At 53.2% G+C, this 15,803-nt stretch overlaps 1 protein-coding gene across 1 annotated transcript in view; it reads right to left on the bottom strand.

The window, feature by feature from the left end:
- The window catches only part of LOC114619584, a 47,735-nt gene that overhangs the window by 18,960 nt on the left and 12,972 nt on the right, over positions 1-15,803 (bottom strand). Inside the window, exons 2-5 of the mRNA XM_028765411.1 lie at positions 15,707-15,791; positions 15,249-15,398; positions 13,425-13,499; positions 7,758-7,826 (exon numbers count right to left, since the gene is read on the bottom strand). Of these exons, the coding sequence (XP_028621244.1) occupies positions 7,758-7,826; positions 13,425-13,499; positions 15,249-15,398; positions 15,707-15,791 (379 nt within the window). The remainder of the gene's footprint in view (positions 1-7,757; positions 7,827-13,424; positions 13,500-15,248; positions 15,399-15,706; positions 15,792-15,803) is intronic.

Here is a 15,803-nt window from a genome sequence, read left to right as displayed (position 1 = left end):
ACTCGGATGAAGCTTTGGCTTGTTTAGAAACAGCGACCATGCTGGGCGGTGGTGGCACACGCCTTTAATCCCAGCACTTGGGAGGCAGAGGCAGGCGGATCTCTGAGTTTGAGAGTTTGAGGCTAGCCTGGTCTACAGAGTGAGTTCCAGGACAACCAGGACTACACACAGAGAAACCCTGCCTCGAAAAAAAAAAAAAAAGAAAGAAAGAAAAAAACGGCAACCGTGAAGCATAGCTCATCCTTACAGAACGCTGGGTTTGAATGGGAGTCCAGCAAGACCTAAGGGCAGCTTGGAAGACCCGGAAGAACACCCACGTTACGGTAATAAAGCACTAGGGGGAGCCAGCATAAGGCGAGTGAGTCCTGTTGCCACAGTTCTGTTAGTCACAGCAGTTACACCAGAGCTAGATGGAAAAGGTGACAAACGGTGTGACCCTTCCCCGCCAAGGGACGCACAGAGAGTGTTTAGGGAAATGCTGGGTGCAGTGTATGAGAGCACCCTCAAGTCCGAGGTGGGTGGCTCGTACAAAATTCTTTCTCAAGCAGAAAAGGGCATGCAGAGGAAAATGCTTGCTCAGCTAGGTTGGTAATGGGTGGTGTCCGGTGTGAGAACAACCGGGCATCTGTCGGCAGCACACTTGCACCGTACAGTCCTCCACAAAGGCAACTCTGCAGGTCCCGTGTATTGTGTATAGTGCCAGGCTTGAAGCCGGTTAACAAAGACAGAAAGCCAACTGAATAACACATCTGTCGCAAACAAGGGCGGCTTTACCTTCATAATAGACAGGCCCTCCTCCTCACAGGAAGCCATCTCCACCAGGATCTTCAGAGAGTCAGGGAGGAAACAGAGAAAATGTCAGTACATTGCTCTTGTCTGGAGCCTCCTTGGTGGGGACACGGGGCTCTCAGGTAGATGGAGGTGACCGGTTGACACAGGTTGACTCACATGTGCTCCTTGGTCCATGAAGGAGTGGAGCCATTCAACAAACAAACAAACAAACTAACAAACTAACAAACCAGATACAAAAATGAAGGGGAGCTCCATTACAGGATTTATCATCTTTCAATGGCCACGGGTCAGGGGAGAGCCACCACTGTCCCCCCTCGCTCTATCCCTACACTGCCTAGTTCTTCAGCAACTCTCAGGTGTGGGACGTGGTCTATAGATGGTAGACTCTCACCGAGTCACCAGCGATTTGACTGGGGAAGATCCTCAGTAAGAAAATGTACCGTGTGACCCCCCACAGCCATTCATCGTCAGCAGAATGGGCTCTGGTTAAAGAACAGCACTGGGCTGCCCAATCATCTCATCCCTGGCTCTGCCGAGGCCTGTGGGACAGTGATCATCACATGGACTGGAGGGGAGGGAATAGGGTTTATCCAGTGTCCCGTGCTTGAAGTCAGACTTTCAGGCTGTGTTCTTTCTGTAACCAGAAATAACTCATAATCATAAACTTTCAAGCGTGTTCTTAGTGCTTTCAGCTTCAAAGCCCTTCTGCTACCTTATTTCAGGGTACTTTTCACCGTCCTAGTATGGAACCCCGTTCCCAGAATCACTCTGTCCACAAGGCTATGCACTATCTCTATAGATGTTTCAGGTGTTCTGCACATCTCACGCCAACAGGTCTACACCACGCTGTGCAATCTGTCGTTTTTAGTGTCTGCTAGTAAGATGCACTGAGGGTTTGTCTGTGTTGTGGTGTGCACCTGCACTGCACATGCACTGCACCGCACTTGAACTGTGCCTGCATTGTATCTGCACTGTACCCAGTACCTGCCCTGCACCTGCCCTGCACCTGCACTGCACCTATACTGCACCTGTGCTGTACCTGTGCTGCACCTGCACTGTAACTATACTGCACCTGTGCTGTACCTGTGCTGCACCTGCATTGCACCTATACTGCACCTGCGCTGCACCTGTGCTGCACCTGCACTGCACCTGCGCTGCACCTGTGCTGCACCTGCACTGCACCTGTGCTGCACCTGCACTGCATCTCCTTTATGGTTGAAGTTTTGCTTTTTCATATACCAGTTGATAACAATGGCTTCTTTCCACATCTTGGCTATTATAGATAGTAGCATGGTGAACGTGTGACTTATATTCCTCCTGGGTGTATGAATTTCTGGGCCACATGGTAGCTCTTTAACGTTTTCAGAACTGGCAGAGCTATTTCTTCTTAGGTATTCCCCACAATTCACCAGAGAGTCTGTTGCCCCATCTGTGACACATTTTTCTCCCTTCTGTCTCTAGCTGGGTTGATCTTCAGTGACCCTCTACACGTGATAAATGGCTCCTGTCAGTTCTCTGCCTCTCTTGCCCCAACCAGGTCAATATGATGGGCATTTTATGATGATTTTGGCTCGCTAAGGTTTAATTAAGATCCGAGGCCTTTGGGCTCCTTCTGGTTCACAAGTTCTAGTCATTTCTTTCTAGATTTTCTTTCTGCCATTCCCCTGTGCTTGGGAGCTTACTTATTACGTATCTGTTCTACGACTGAGACCTGATGCTTGTTTATGTATCTCTCCTGACTACGACTTGGCGCTTGACTAATGTACAAGCCCCAACTCTTGGCTGTTCAGGGATGCCATCGACTAAACCATGCCCTCCAATGTCTGTGCCCGATGTTCAGTATTAGTGACTGTGCCTTTATCCGGAGAGTGTTCCCTTTAATGGCAGAGAGCGTGTCCTGCATTTGGTGTGCACTCAAATTGAGTGACCAGCACTTTGATGACAACAAGAAACTGTGGACATAGAGACACAGAGGCAACAGGGACATGCGGTGACAGTCGGGTAGTTGAGTGGTACACCTGGAAGGCAAGGTCAGCCAGGGACTTCTGCAGGAGCCGTGAGGAAGCAGACACAGACACGTGTCAATAACTTTCAGAGATCGGGCCCAGACAGGCACAGACGGCTCTGCCTTTAAACTGACAAGTTCCTTCTGACCACCTTAACATGGACGTTTCTGTCCTCCAGAACTGGAAATAAAGAGCTTTCTGCTTGTCTAAGTAACAGTGGTTTATCCTAGCAAGCAAAGACCCTACCAAAAGCTCCTCTGTTATGGCTTACACCTTTTATTATCCTATGTCCTCAATGTGGGGAACGGAGACGGTCCCTAGTGACCACAGTCCTGGTGAACATGTGTTGACATGAGCCAGCCACGTCAAAGACTCCAGAGCCCCAGACCCAGGGAGGAATGCATTAACACACTTCCCCTGGGGTGAGATTCAGAGACATAGCAAAACCTTCCAGGGAGCACCAAGCGCAAGTGCTGACAGTCTGTGCAGGGTCTGTCCGCCATAGCTTCCTCCACCCTGGATGCGTATGGCCTGAGGACTGTCCCCTACAGAGACTGTGTCAATCAAGATTAGCTACACCAAAGCGTGGTGGTGCACGCCTTTTAATCCCAGCACTTGGGAGGCAGAGGCAGGCGGATTTCTGGGTTCGAGAGTTCGAGGCTAGCCTGGTCTACAGAGTGAGTTCCAGGACAGCCAGAACTACACAGAGAAACCCTGTCTCGAAAAACCAAAATAAATAAATAAAATAAAACAAACAAACAAAAAAAGATTAGCTACACCTGTCCCCTTGTTCACTTGTAAACCATAAACTCTGTTCCCTCGGTTATCTTTAGGTAATAGCCCTGCCTCCTTGCCAGCCTCGAGCTCCACCTCCCTGTTTGACTTTAAACTGTAAACATGCTAAGCTTCCAGGTGCTGCTGTTTCTCCAGCCTAGAGCTCAGACCACTCAGTCCCCCCGTATCTCTGTGTGTCCTTGTCTTTTCTGTGTTCTGCCACAGTCAGGTCCATTCTGGGAAGTGTGCATGACAATGGTGCAGGAATATTCTTTCCATGATTTAGACTGTAGAGAGATAACCTAATTCTTTGAATGCAATTTTAATCACTGATACAGCTTATGACCAGACTTCTCTAAGGATTGTATGTATGTGTGTGTGTGTGTATATATATGTATATATGTATATATGTGTGTGTGTGTCTGTCTGTGTGTCTGTATATGCATCTGTGTGTCTGTGTGTTTGCGTTGGCCTGTATCGAAAGGTCTCAAGAGCATCTGCAGTTTTGTAATTCTCTAGGGACTGGACACAGCACGTACTCGGACAAACGGATGGTTTGCTCGAATGGAGACATATTAAGCAAAATGCAGAGAGGGAAAGGGGGCAACAGTAGAGCCCAGGAGATTAGCACAGATCTCCACACACATGCTCAACTAGTCACCTTGGAATTTGTTTCTTCGTGTATAAAAATGGATTATAGAGAAGCGTACTGGGGCCTCAGTTATTTGGACACTGGAAGGGGACAGTGGGCTCAAGGGACTAGTAACCTGGTGTCCTCTTCATTGGACATGCTTAAATTCTAATGTGCCAGGAAAAAAAAAAAACAAGTCAGGTGACCACCGTTGTTTGATGCCCAACTGGCCCGGAACCCAGGACATTCCGACCAACTGCCCATGTGACAGTTGAATAAATAATTAGATCTGCCTGAACCGGCCAAACCTAGAGGAGCATTATGGAGAAGCAGCTGCAGGGAGGAGCTGCTGAGCTGGGGCAGGGACGTTCAGGGAAAGTCTCCCGGCTCCCAGGGTCAGGATGACTAGGCCTGATCAAGCCACTGAAGCAGCCTGGACACAGGAGAGGCTGAACAGCGGCTGCAGCTACACCACTCTGCGTGTGTAGCCTCCTGCTCGAGTTCTGGCTCGCAGGACTTGCCTGCTACTATGCCAAGGGCATTTTCTGATTAGTCCAGCAAACTCTGAACTGGGGTAGATAGTAGGATGGCCTTGCTGGCTGCCTCCTGGTCTGTCTTGGATTCCCATGACAAGGATGCAGAACCTCTTGCCGTCACTGCAGTACCTTTCTGGGTCATCCTGTTTGAATGTCTTAGCATCTTTGCATCTTGTACCCTTGAGCCACCTGCTTAGACAACATATTTAAAACAATAGCATGGATGTCCAGGGAAAGCTTCCCAGATACCCTTCTGTTGTCCCCTGCTGCCTCAGAAGGGTGGGGGGCAGCTGAACCAGAGCTGCATTGGGAAGAAGGTCTTGCAGTGTAGGGCAAACCACTCAAGGGGCAGATTCTGGAATAATTTTTAGAGAGAAAAGGTCATGCTGGCCTGTGGTCAAGTCTTCATTAGAAACTTCGGGCATGGGAAAGGGGGCTTTATGTTCTCTTCTCAGATGGTGCTTATTTACTAGGCCATTCCATTCCTTTGGTTATCTACTATTCTCAGTGTATAAAGCTTAATGTATTGATTGCACTTGAAGTCTGAGGAAAACGGACTGGTGCTTCCTGGCTATGCCTAAGCAGCCTGTACTACATATCTGGAGGGAGCCAGATATGTGAGGGTGTTTCCTCTAGCCAGGAAACTCAGGGGGAGGGGGGACTTGGTAGGTTCAGAGTTCATATGAGCATGGTTTTGTGGAGTTCCCTGGGAGGAACTGTCATCCCTGTGGCCCCCACACCAGCCCTGTACCGCGAGTGGAACATCATGTATTTGACAGTCCATGAAGTGACTTGCCCAGAGTCACAAAGGTCTCATGGACCAGATAGAAGAAATATATTTGGCTCCCTGAGGACACGGAGCATCAACCAGAGTCCATGACGATGCTGTGGACCCCCTCCCGAGAGCTGCCCTCACTCCTTTTCCCAGATTTTCTCACCCCACAGAAGCTGTTAAAATAGAGTGGGTACCCTGAAGAAGTGCTTGGTTAAGAGAATGGCGTGTAGCTGACCCAGACTCCTGCCTTTGCATTGCAGTCCTGCACCAAAAGTTAGTGTCTTCTTTTTGTAGAATGTAACTTGGAGAGTAGAGTCTACTCTAGGTCCCCACTTCCAGACAACTTTCATCAGCTGCAAGGGTCCTCTTGAGGAACCGATGTTCTTCTTGGCTCCTATGTGGCTCAAACCTAACGTAGTCCCATGGCCCCACCACAGTGAGTGTGCTCGGGTTCCACCGGGCAGCCTTAGATGAACTGTTAATGTTGATTACTGGGGACAAAGTAGCTCCGTGGCTGTGGTTCCCTGGTAGTGGACGCAAAGCTGTCCTGTCTGTGTGGTCTCTTCTGACCAGACACTTCGTATGAGAAGAAGCCTGGCTGGGACCATCTTTCCCTGTTCTGAGGATGTTCCTTCCTGCTGCCTCCTGCCTGCCTGGACTCACTCGGGAACTCTCATCCCGTCTCTGCCCTGCACAGTCAGGGGCGGGGCACCTCTCTAAAGTTCCTTCCATAACCACTGGCACCAGCACTCCAGGTTTCTTCTGAACCATCCTGGTCCTGCTATTGCCACATCCCTCTGCCATCAAATGTCCCAACTAACTTGATGGTGATGACTCTCTAGCGCAGCCCAGGCAGCACCCCAAAGCAGGGATTCTGCTGCCCCACCCCACCCCCACCCTAGGGACGTCCCACTCTGACATCCCAGTCTCTCCTTTCTGAACGTCTCCGAGTCTAAATTGCTCTTAGTGATGTCAGGTTTTGACAAGTATTCTCAGCTGTGTTAAGGCTGTAATTCAGCTTTCCTGCGGTGTTTGTTGCTGAGGTGGCCCCAAGAGTGTCCTGTCGTGGGGTGGGGGGAGTATGTAACCTGTGTGGTTTCCCTCAAGATCTACACATGGGGGATGGGGGAATGAATGTTAAGAGGTTGGCATAGTTTCTACCTGAAACTGAAACTGTTTGGTGGACCTCAGAGGAGGCTCCCTGGGCCTGAGGTTTGCCTCCCAGAAATTTACACTCTGTATAGAACAGACACATGAGCAGCATTAAATATGAAAGAATCGGACACAACATTATACCCTAAATGTCCATGAAATGTGGCCAATCTAAGCAGTGCAGACCTTATTTTACAGAGAGGAGAGGCCATACGGCCAAGTGGCTATAATTGCCAGAAATGCAGATCACTGATCTCCTAAGGTGGTGGTACTCATTATAGGTGTTTTCAGCAGCACGGACAGTTGCAGGGGGGCAGGGCAGATGCAGAGACCAGGGAGGAGGGAGGAGGGAGGAGGAGAGGAAGAGGGAGGAGGAGGAAGAGGAGGAGGAGGAGGAAGAGAAGGAGGAAGAAGAGGAGGAGGAAGAGGAGGAAGAGGAGGAGGAAAAGGCTGGGAGACTGTGAATTTCCAGAAGGTTCCTCAGAGATCCTGCCACTCAAACATCCAACAGCCACCAAGTTCCGTCTTGTGACCTTAGCTAAGGTGTCGTGTGTGGGAAGAGCATGACTGTCCTCCAACAGTGAGGTTGCCTGGGTTCTCACTGGCCGGGCTTCCTGGGCAGCTGTCAGGGTGCCTGAAGCAGCGGGAAAGGAATCTGTAGGACACTGGGGTGGAGAAGCTGACTCCCATGAACCCGGGTCCCCAGGGTCAGAGGCTGAACACTGGGTGAAGCCATGCAGTGCCCTCCGTAGGGGCCATCCTGAAGCCTGCACTTAAATATGGGCTAGCTCTTTGTGTTTCCCCAAGGACGAATTTTATTTCTGATCCCCTCCTCCCAGTGTACCTGTCTCTCTAACCAGAAACAAGTCTCTGTGCTGGAGGAGGATTTCTCAGGACGGGCGTCCACTTCATGGATTTTCCTATGATTTTGACCTTTCCGGCCTTGACACAAGAGCAGCCACCGTGGCTCTTTCCTTGATCTTGGTTTCCTCAATTTGAAAGCCAAGGAAGAGGTAGGGGGCATGGGAGTCCTTTGCCTCTGCTCACCACACCCTCATCACACTCCCTTCCTGCCCTTCACCCCTCCTCACCTCGCGCTCACCCTTTGCCGTCTCCAGCAAGAGGCGGCTGAGAAGCACATTGCAGAATTCCCTCCCTGTCTGGAAAGCGGAACACACTCACATGCTGAGCACCCAGTGGCCCAGGCCCTCTCCTGAACCTTGACATAAATGCTGACACCCCACAGCTGTCCCGCCCCTGTCCCCATGAAGAGCTCCTGCCTGGCTCCTACTCAGTGCTGTAGCCTGGTGTCTGAAACCAGGGCTCTGCTTAGCAAGAGTCTAAGGGTCTCTGCAGAGACAGTGAACTCGCTGCCTTCCCGGGAGGTCAAGTGTCTGGATGGACCAGATCCCTCACGATGAGAGTCATAAACATGAGAAAGAGGAACTGCAAGTGGGGACTCCTATCTAAGATGAGGGGAGGGGAGGTAGGGCAGAGGAAGCTGACACACAGACAGGCTCTTTCTGAGTCTCCACTGTTGCCAAGTGATCTTCTGAGTCTTAGGAGCAGTAGTGTGGATGAGGTGGCCACAGGGACCAAGAGCAGGGGGAGATGGAGGAGAGAACTCAGGGCCTTGCTGCTCCTTGGACAGTGTTACCCCACACTATTCACCTCGAGACACTACCAGTGTCCCCTCATGTCTGCAGTCCTCAGTCGTGGGCCTGGACTCCTTCACCCTCCCTCCTGCAGTAGGGATGGAGGGAGGTCGCTGGTCCCTGTAGTTTCCCATCAGCCCAATTCCATAGCTGTGATGGGGAAGGGATGTCTGTCATGCTGTTTCTCTGCAAGGCCATCCGTCTCTAGAACCTTCTGCCCGTGACGTTAACTTCATTCACTGTCCTTTCTCCTTAACAGCACCCACGGCCTTTCCCCTTTCTCCGATGTTCAGTCGCAGACACGTCTAAGAACATGGGGGACTATAGACACCCTCCTCTCCTGACCATTACTGAGTCCATTCCTATAAGCGTGGAGCCCTTGCGATGCACGGGCCTTGGGATGCAAGGAACCCCACACCGAGTGTCTGAGTTGTTTCCTAGCATCTAGCGTGATGTTAGGTACTCAGAAAAATTTGGATTTTCATACCAACCCCACACATTCCCATACCGTTAAGACACTAAATGTAAGTGTAGCAGTGACGACAACTTCAACAATCTCTCTCAAGACTGTGGTTAGGACTTGGAGGCGGGCAGGCGTAGGAAGCAGGGACCTGCCAGTGTTTGCACCGGACACTGAATCGAATAAACAGGAAAGGCAGCTGGAAGTTCTCGTGTCAGAGAATGGAATGGGCATGCCTGGAGTCCAGGCATGCTATAGTTGTCTTTGAGTTGTGAGGAGGAGGGCGTGGCCTTTAGGATCTGCTGCCTATAGGCAGCATCCTGGGTCTCGGATACAGATTCCAGGCTCTTTGGGTGAGTGAGGAGTCGAACTCAGCCAAGGTCACACTTCTCTTTGCTATCAGTCCTCAGCTTTGTCCCAAACTCCTCACATCCTGAATCCTGGGGCTGGCAGACCTGACGGCGCAGTATGCAGATTCTCACCCACCACCCGGCATCCGCTAGAACACTGTGTTCAAGGCTGTGCCCGCCGGGTTCTTTCCTCTGAGAGTCCTTCCATTGAATCACACCCCAAACCAAAACCCAAACCCCATGTGCCGTATACAACAGATGGGCTGCCAAATATGACCCAGTGCTTTGAAAATCCCCGAGGCAGAGGAAAGATCTGGACCCCTAGGAAAGCTCCGGTCTCAATAGCGGAGCAAGGAAGGACGCCGATACTCAGAGAACACAAGCCTGAGGCCCACAAGGCCTACAACAGGGTTTCTGAAGCAGTGTAAGAGCCAGACTTCTGCACACCCTTCCTTTCCCTGTGACTGCACAAGCCCCTCCCTCTGCTTCTGGAGGGCGCACACCGACTGCCCTGGGCACACTCTCCCATGATGTCCCATCTCTGGTATTGCACCCGAGTGTCGCCGCCCACTGTGGCCGGAATCACACTTGGCCTGTCAGCAGTCTGACCTCTGGAATCACATGAGTAGGAAGTTCTAGACTTTAGGGTTCTGGCCGAGTTCTTGAGGCATGACAGAAGGTCGCCCGCTCTTTCCCCTGGGCTCTCAGACCCTCCCTGGGTCTTAAGTCTGAAACCACAGGAAGGGATTGCTTACCTTGATCTCACTGGGAATCGGAAACCCTCAAACAAAAGAGGAGAGCTGTAGTAATCGCCTCTCAAACCTACCCTCCTCCACTCCCCCTGAATCCTCTACACCAATTCCTACACCAATCCAAGCATTGGATTCCAGCTGTTACGGGCACATTTTGGGCTCAGAGTTCAGGGTGCAGACCCCGAGGCAGGTTGAGATTAGAAGCTTGAGAGCACTCTGTGAACGCCCTCTGTGTTCTCGAATTGTGGATCTAGGCACCGGCGGCATCTCCCTATATGGGAAACGTAAAGGGTGGTTGGTGTGATCACGGAATTGGCTGTGCACTTGCGTGTGGATTAACTGAAAACCGGGTAATGACTGAATTAGGTCCAAGCGGATAGATAGAGTAGTGATCGCCGAGCTGAACAGAGGAGACAGGAGTTCAAGGATAAACTAGATGTGGCCACTCCCTCTCCCCCGTGCTCCCTGCAGAGGACTAGCCGCCTGGATGGGACCGCTCGTGTGCTCACTAGTGCTCCCGAGACAAATACACATCTTCTTTGGGACAATGAAGCAGTGAGGTCAGCGTCCAGGCCCAGAGGGATTCCCAGCAGAGCCTCAGTCTAACACAGGTGTGACCAGGGCCCTGAAAACTCTGTCTAGATGTGACCAGAGCTTGGGAGCTGAGGGGACGGCGAACCTGCAGGCTCGGGGTCAAGGGACCAAGGGAGCAGAAAGAGAGAGAGGAGGGGGCAGGCAGCCCCTTTTATAGTGGGCAGGGCTACTTGCCTGTTGCCAGGTAACTGTGGGGAGGAGCATGCCTGGGTGTTGCCAGGTGACTGTGGAGGCGGAGTTTAGACAGAATGCTAACAGGAGGGACACGGTGCTGTCTGCAGGAGCCCCGCCTCTCGCTTCTGACCTGCTGTAGAGCCCCGGGAGTTACCTCTAACTTCTACAGTGTGGGTCCCAGTGGGCTTAAAGTGTCTCATCTGAGTAAAAACTCTTCCCACATCTGAGAGAGAGCCTCACACGTGAGCATTTGGCCGATCCTCCTGGGGCCTAAGCAAGCTGCCCAGGGCCGAGGCTAGGCAAGGCCCGGGTCATGAGGAAGAGATAGGACCCGCCCAGCAGCGACCATGTAAGGCCCAGCTCCCTCCACCACGAGTAGGACACGGGATTAGGCCCGTGTCGGTGTGATGTTGTCTGGACCACACAGAGACCATGGGACCAGCCGCGCTCAGTGATGATCTCAGCATGCTCGGGAGCCCATGCGCCCTGCCCAGCCTGCAAATGGAGTGGTCACAGCTATGGCAGGGGGATCGCACCACTGTCTAGTTTAAACCTGTTTCCAGGCCAAACAACACGTGGGCGTGCAGCCCACCCAAAGGCTGGCTGACAGTTGACTTTTAGAGGCAGGTAGAAAATAGGAAGTGATCCCTCCCCCTCCCCCGGTCCCGTGGATTCCTCGCTCTGTAGTCTCCCTGAGTCTGTCATGGACCTGCGTCTGTCCCTGCTGACCTGTGTCTTCCAGTCTGGGTCTGAAGACAAGAGGCCTGAGTCCTAGTCTTTGCCTCTTCCTGCCCACTCCCCCATAACAAACGGTGGTGGCTGGAGACGGAACAGAACAGGAAGGAAGTAACTCGGACCCCTTGGACGTCAGACGTCTGTACTATGTAGGACTCAGTTCAGCCAGGACACCTGAGTCCCACTTGCTCGCTCCTGGGGAGAGCGCAAAGACAGCCGCTGTGTAGACAGCCATGGCTGAACTCAGGTGAGGATGCAGACTCAGTCCAGCTACTAACGTGACCCCCTCCCCAGGTGCTCCATACCTCCCCTTGGGAGCCCCAGCCCTCTCTCTCAAGCCCCGCCCCCTCCCCAGAATGCCCCCTCTAAGCCCCGCCCCCTCAGCAAATGCTTTGGGAGGCTATCTCTGCACTCCTAGGGCTCCTGGTCTTGTAGCTGGTCCTCACCAGCATTTTTGTCACAGCAAATTCCCATCAGGTGCCTCTGGGCAGGTGTCCTCAAGGTCGGGGGATGTGTGGGACAGTCTCCGAATGACAAGCTTGCTCTTGGAAGGTGAAGTGACCATGTGACATTTTTCAGTTGTGCAGTCTCTTGCTTTCCCTGTGTTTGTAATAACGACACCATGATTCCTGGGGGGTGGGGGTGGGCAGGGTAAACCACGGCTCAGTTCCTCAGTCACTCGAGCCTTATTTCAAGTGTCCTTAGCCACACGTGTGTCTGGAGGACAGCACACACACGGGACACTGGCCCCCAACACAGAAAGGGTCACATGCGCACTGTGCTAGAGACGCCACTCGAGGCTGGGGTGGAAAAGGTTTTGCGGAGAGAAAGAAGAAAGCCAGTGGGGACGGGCTCCAGTGACTCAATGAGATTGTCAGTGGCCAGTGCCAGCGTGGGGCCTGGCGCTCAGCCAGCGCCCTGAGAAACGGAAGATGATGATTCCCGAGAGACTTGCAGGTGCTCACACCTCCAAGTAGCCCCACCCGGTTGCCATCCTCCTCCACGAATCATGGCTGCCCGAGAGGTCAATAGAATATGACCAAGGGGGCAGCGGGACTGTCAAGGCCGGGTCAGGAAGGCGCAGCCGCTTCCCTCTCCTGAGTTAAAGCTGAAGCTGGAGCTTTTGGGGCTCTCGCCATCCCTGCTGTGCGCATGCACAGTACAGCCCACCGAGCGCTTCGCAGGAGTTGGCCTGCTTGCCTGGGAATGTTTCATGTGCTCGTGATGCAGATCCTCCTGTTGCTCACTGCGGGGCTGTGCGGATGCTGATGGGGGGCGGGGGGAGGTGAGGCTCTGCCTGTCTTTGAGGTTCTCCTGCCTTTCTGTCTTCTGCATTTATCAGTAAGAGGGGATGGCGGAGTCTCCAACTGCAGTAGAGAATTTGTCCGTTTTCTTCTGCAAATCTACCTGGTTTTGCCTCCTCACGCCAGGCAACCCAGCGGTGTGGAGGCTGGCGACGCTATGGCTTTGAGGACTGGCCCACCGAGCCAAAGGCGAACCCTGTTTGTCTGTCCACGACCATTTTCCTCACTGCGATGGCTGCTTGGTTTACTTTTGATTTGTGTGAGCAAACCCAGCGCCTTTCTCCACCCCTTCACCTTTAGCTTGTGTTTCCGGATTGACAGTCGGCCTTTTTGTACACAACATGTGGTTAGGTCTTATTGCTGTTTAATGCATGGTGCTAGCCTCTGACCTCTGGCTCATACATTTAGGCCACTCCCATTTAAAGAGATTTTTGAAATGGGAGGATGGAGAGACGCCACATGTCAGGACAAACGGCCGGTGGAAACCGTCCACGGCGCACACCGGTTTGAGAAGCAGGACAGGCCGAGAATGACAGAAAGATACACAGGGACCCCATTGGAGGAAGCCGACTTTTAGGCTGAGTTTTGAAGACGCCGATGAACATTTGCTGTTGAGTGAACTACAGTCTCTAAGAACCGGGAAGGGCTGTGGGAACCGTCGAAGCCGCCAGTTTACATGAAGGAAAGGGTTGCTCTTGTGACCGGAAGCAGTTCTGTTTTGTTTTCTGACTTACTTGCCCCTGTGAGGCTGTGCCTGAGGGTGGGGACAGCAGCAAGGAGTGGGCCACTATGGTGTGAGTTGGAGAACTCTGGGGGGAGAGTCCACAGAAGGGGGTCGGGTGCCACCATCAGGTGGGAGGGAAACTGGGACATGCGCTGTGCCTGCCTGAGGTCCCCTCTCCCCCCAGATGCCAAGTGTCTGTTGTCCTTCCCTGCAGAGAGAGGCGTGTTCCTTTACATGACAGGGGAGGAGCCGCCCACCTAAGGGCAGGTGAGGCTGGTGTGGGTCCTGTGATGCAGGCCTTACTAGGAGCAGACTGAGCCGGGAGAGTCAGGGTGAGGGCGTGGAGTATGCAGATGGGCTGGAAGGGGCCGTGGGAGCGAGGAGAGAGCGGGACCGCCATGCTCGCTTCCAGACATGGGATGCAGCAGCTTTACGTGGTCCCTAGAATGGGTGTCCCTCTCCCTCCAGCTCCTCTGCTATGCTTATGATGGCACTGGAGAGGGAGCGTGAGAGCCTGGGCAGGCAGAGGGGAGATCGGGAAAGCGGGAAAGCATGCGGCAATGGGTCCTGGAGTGTCTGGGTCTAGGGTGGTGACTCTAAGACCCAATCTCAGGTGATAGCGAGGAACAGAAGCCAGGGACAGAATCTCTTCATCCATGTGTGAGCATAGGAATCTCCCATTCTCATCCCCAGACCTTTCCCCATGTGTGATGCATATGACGGTGACTGGCACCAGAGAAACCAACCCAACAGGTAGACGGGGTGTCCCGCCTCTCTTCCTAGAGGACATTGAGGGACATCCTGGAGAGGGATGAGGCACCTCCCTTCTCTGAAGAGGCGGGAAACCTTGAGTTGACTAGTGTGGCTCTGGATGGTAGCACACTGGGTCCAGGGCTCACGGAAGAGGTCTGGAACTCTGGTTAGAACTGTCTTCAGAGCTTTATTATGGGGCCCCTGCCCTGGGTAGGAGAGATCCTTAGCAGACGCCATAGACGGAAGGACAGAATTGCCGAGTTGCGTCACTGTTGAACTGGAACTCCTGCCCTGCTTGCTGTGTCTCCGTTAGGAACTGGTATTTGCACGCTCGGTCGTCCTCCTGACCCTCCCCGAGTTCTCCCAGGGCTCTGAATGCAGTCTTTTTTATGCAAGGGTCTTGGACACATCTGGGTGTGCACGGCGCAAGCCTACAAACTCTCCCACCTCTACCAGAGATGATAAGGTCAGTGAACAGTAAACTGGGCTGTGAGGCGGGCTCGCAATCGGGGAGGCCTGCAGAATTCAGCAGGGACCCAGAAAGGAACCCAGGGTGCCGGGTCACGGAGTGGTGTCTAGAAAACACACTAACAAATCACCTATGCGATGTCACTGGATCCTTGAGATGTCCTGTAAGGTGGGGCAGGGCAGCTGTGGGGATGGCAGCTCTCCAAGGGAAGGTGGCGGGGGGGGGGGGGGGTGTCTGTGCGCATGCTCAGGGCAGCTGTGGTATTGCAGCCATCCAAGGGAAGCTAGGGGGTCTGAAAGCATGCTCAGGGCTAGCTCTTTTTACAGGTCCTTTGTACCCTAGAGCCCAGGCAGGCCATAAGGACAAAGGGTGCCGGGGACACAAGGAGGTAGTTCAGAAGTTTGGTGTAAAGAACTAACTTCTACCTTTCTTTCACCTGCGTGCCTTTGGACTTAGCCACGCGTGCCCGCTGTTGTCACAAATACTTGGAACTCACGGGGAAAGAAGCCGGAGGTGGGTTCAGAAGGTGCAGCCCAGGCCCATGTAACAGATGCCTGAGGAAACACAAGTGTGCGCGTGCGCACAGGTTGCTGGCGTCATAGGCCGGGGCACTGGAATGCCCAAAGGCTGCAGACCTTCGCCCTCGGCTGTGGAGGGTGGAGGAGATCCCCCTGGGGGCTCTGAGCTATTGCAGGACTGGTCCCCTCTTCCCTGCTCCAGCTCCAGAGCTGGCAGCGCCCCTTTCCCCAGGAACAGTGTGCCCTGCAGAGTGGCAGCTGCTGTCTGAGCAGCTCCTGCAGGAGGCAGTGCCTGGGTGTCCTCCTGCCCTCACCCTGAGAAGCCCCTGCAGGGGTGGGGGCAGGGCACTGAGACCAAGACAGTGGACACCACTCAGAGAGGCCGAGGCTGCTAAGCTGTGGAGCAGGGCGGGCTGAGAAAGAAATGCTAACCCTGTGGGTCTGCACGTCCCTGCCTAGGTGTCTAACCTAAAGCAATAAACCCTCATGCTCTCACAGCTCTCTGTGGATGCTCTAGTTTCCTTATCTCCTAGACGGAGGAGGACCACACACCCGGTCTTTCACCAGTGAGCGTGCCATTAGACTCAGGCTGTTCTGGGAATAAGTAAATGCTGCTCTCAGCTCTCGGCCGATGCCCCTGGTGGGAGGA

This window comes from Grammomys surdaster, unplaced genomic scaffold (genome assembly GCF_004785775.1).
Source record: "Grammomys surdaster isolate TR1022 unplaced genomic scaffold, NIH_TR_1.0 164, whole genome shotgun sequence".
NCBI lineage: Eukaryota > Metazoa > Chordata > Mammalia > Rodentia > Muridae > Grammomys > Grammomys surdaster.
The sequence above is the reverse complement of the archived record's forward strand: the minus strand, read 5'-3'. Positions and strand labels throughout refer to the sequence as shown.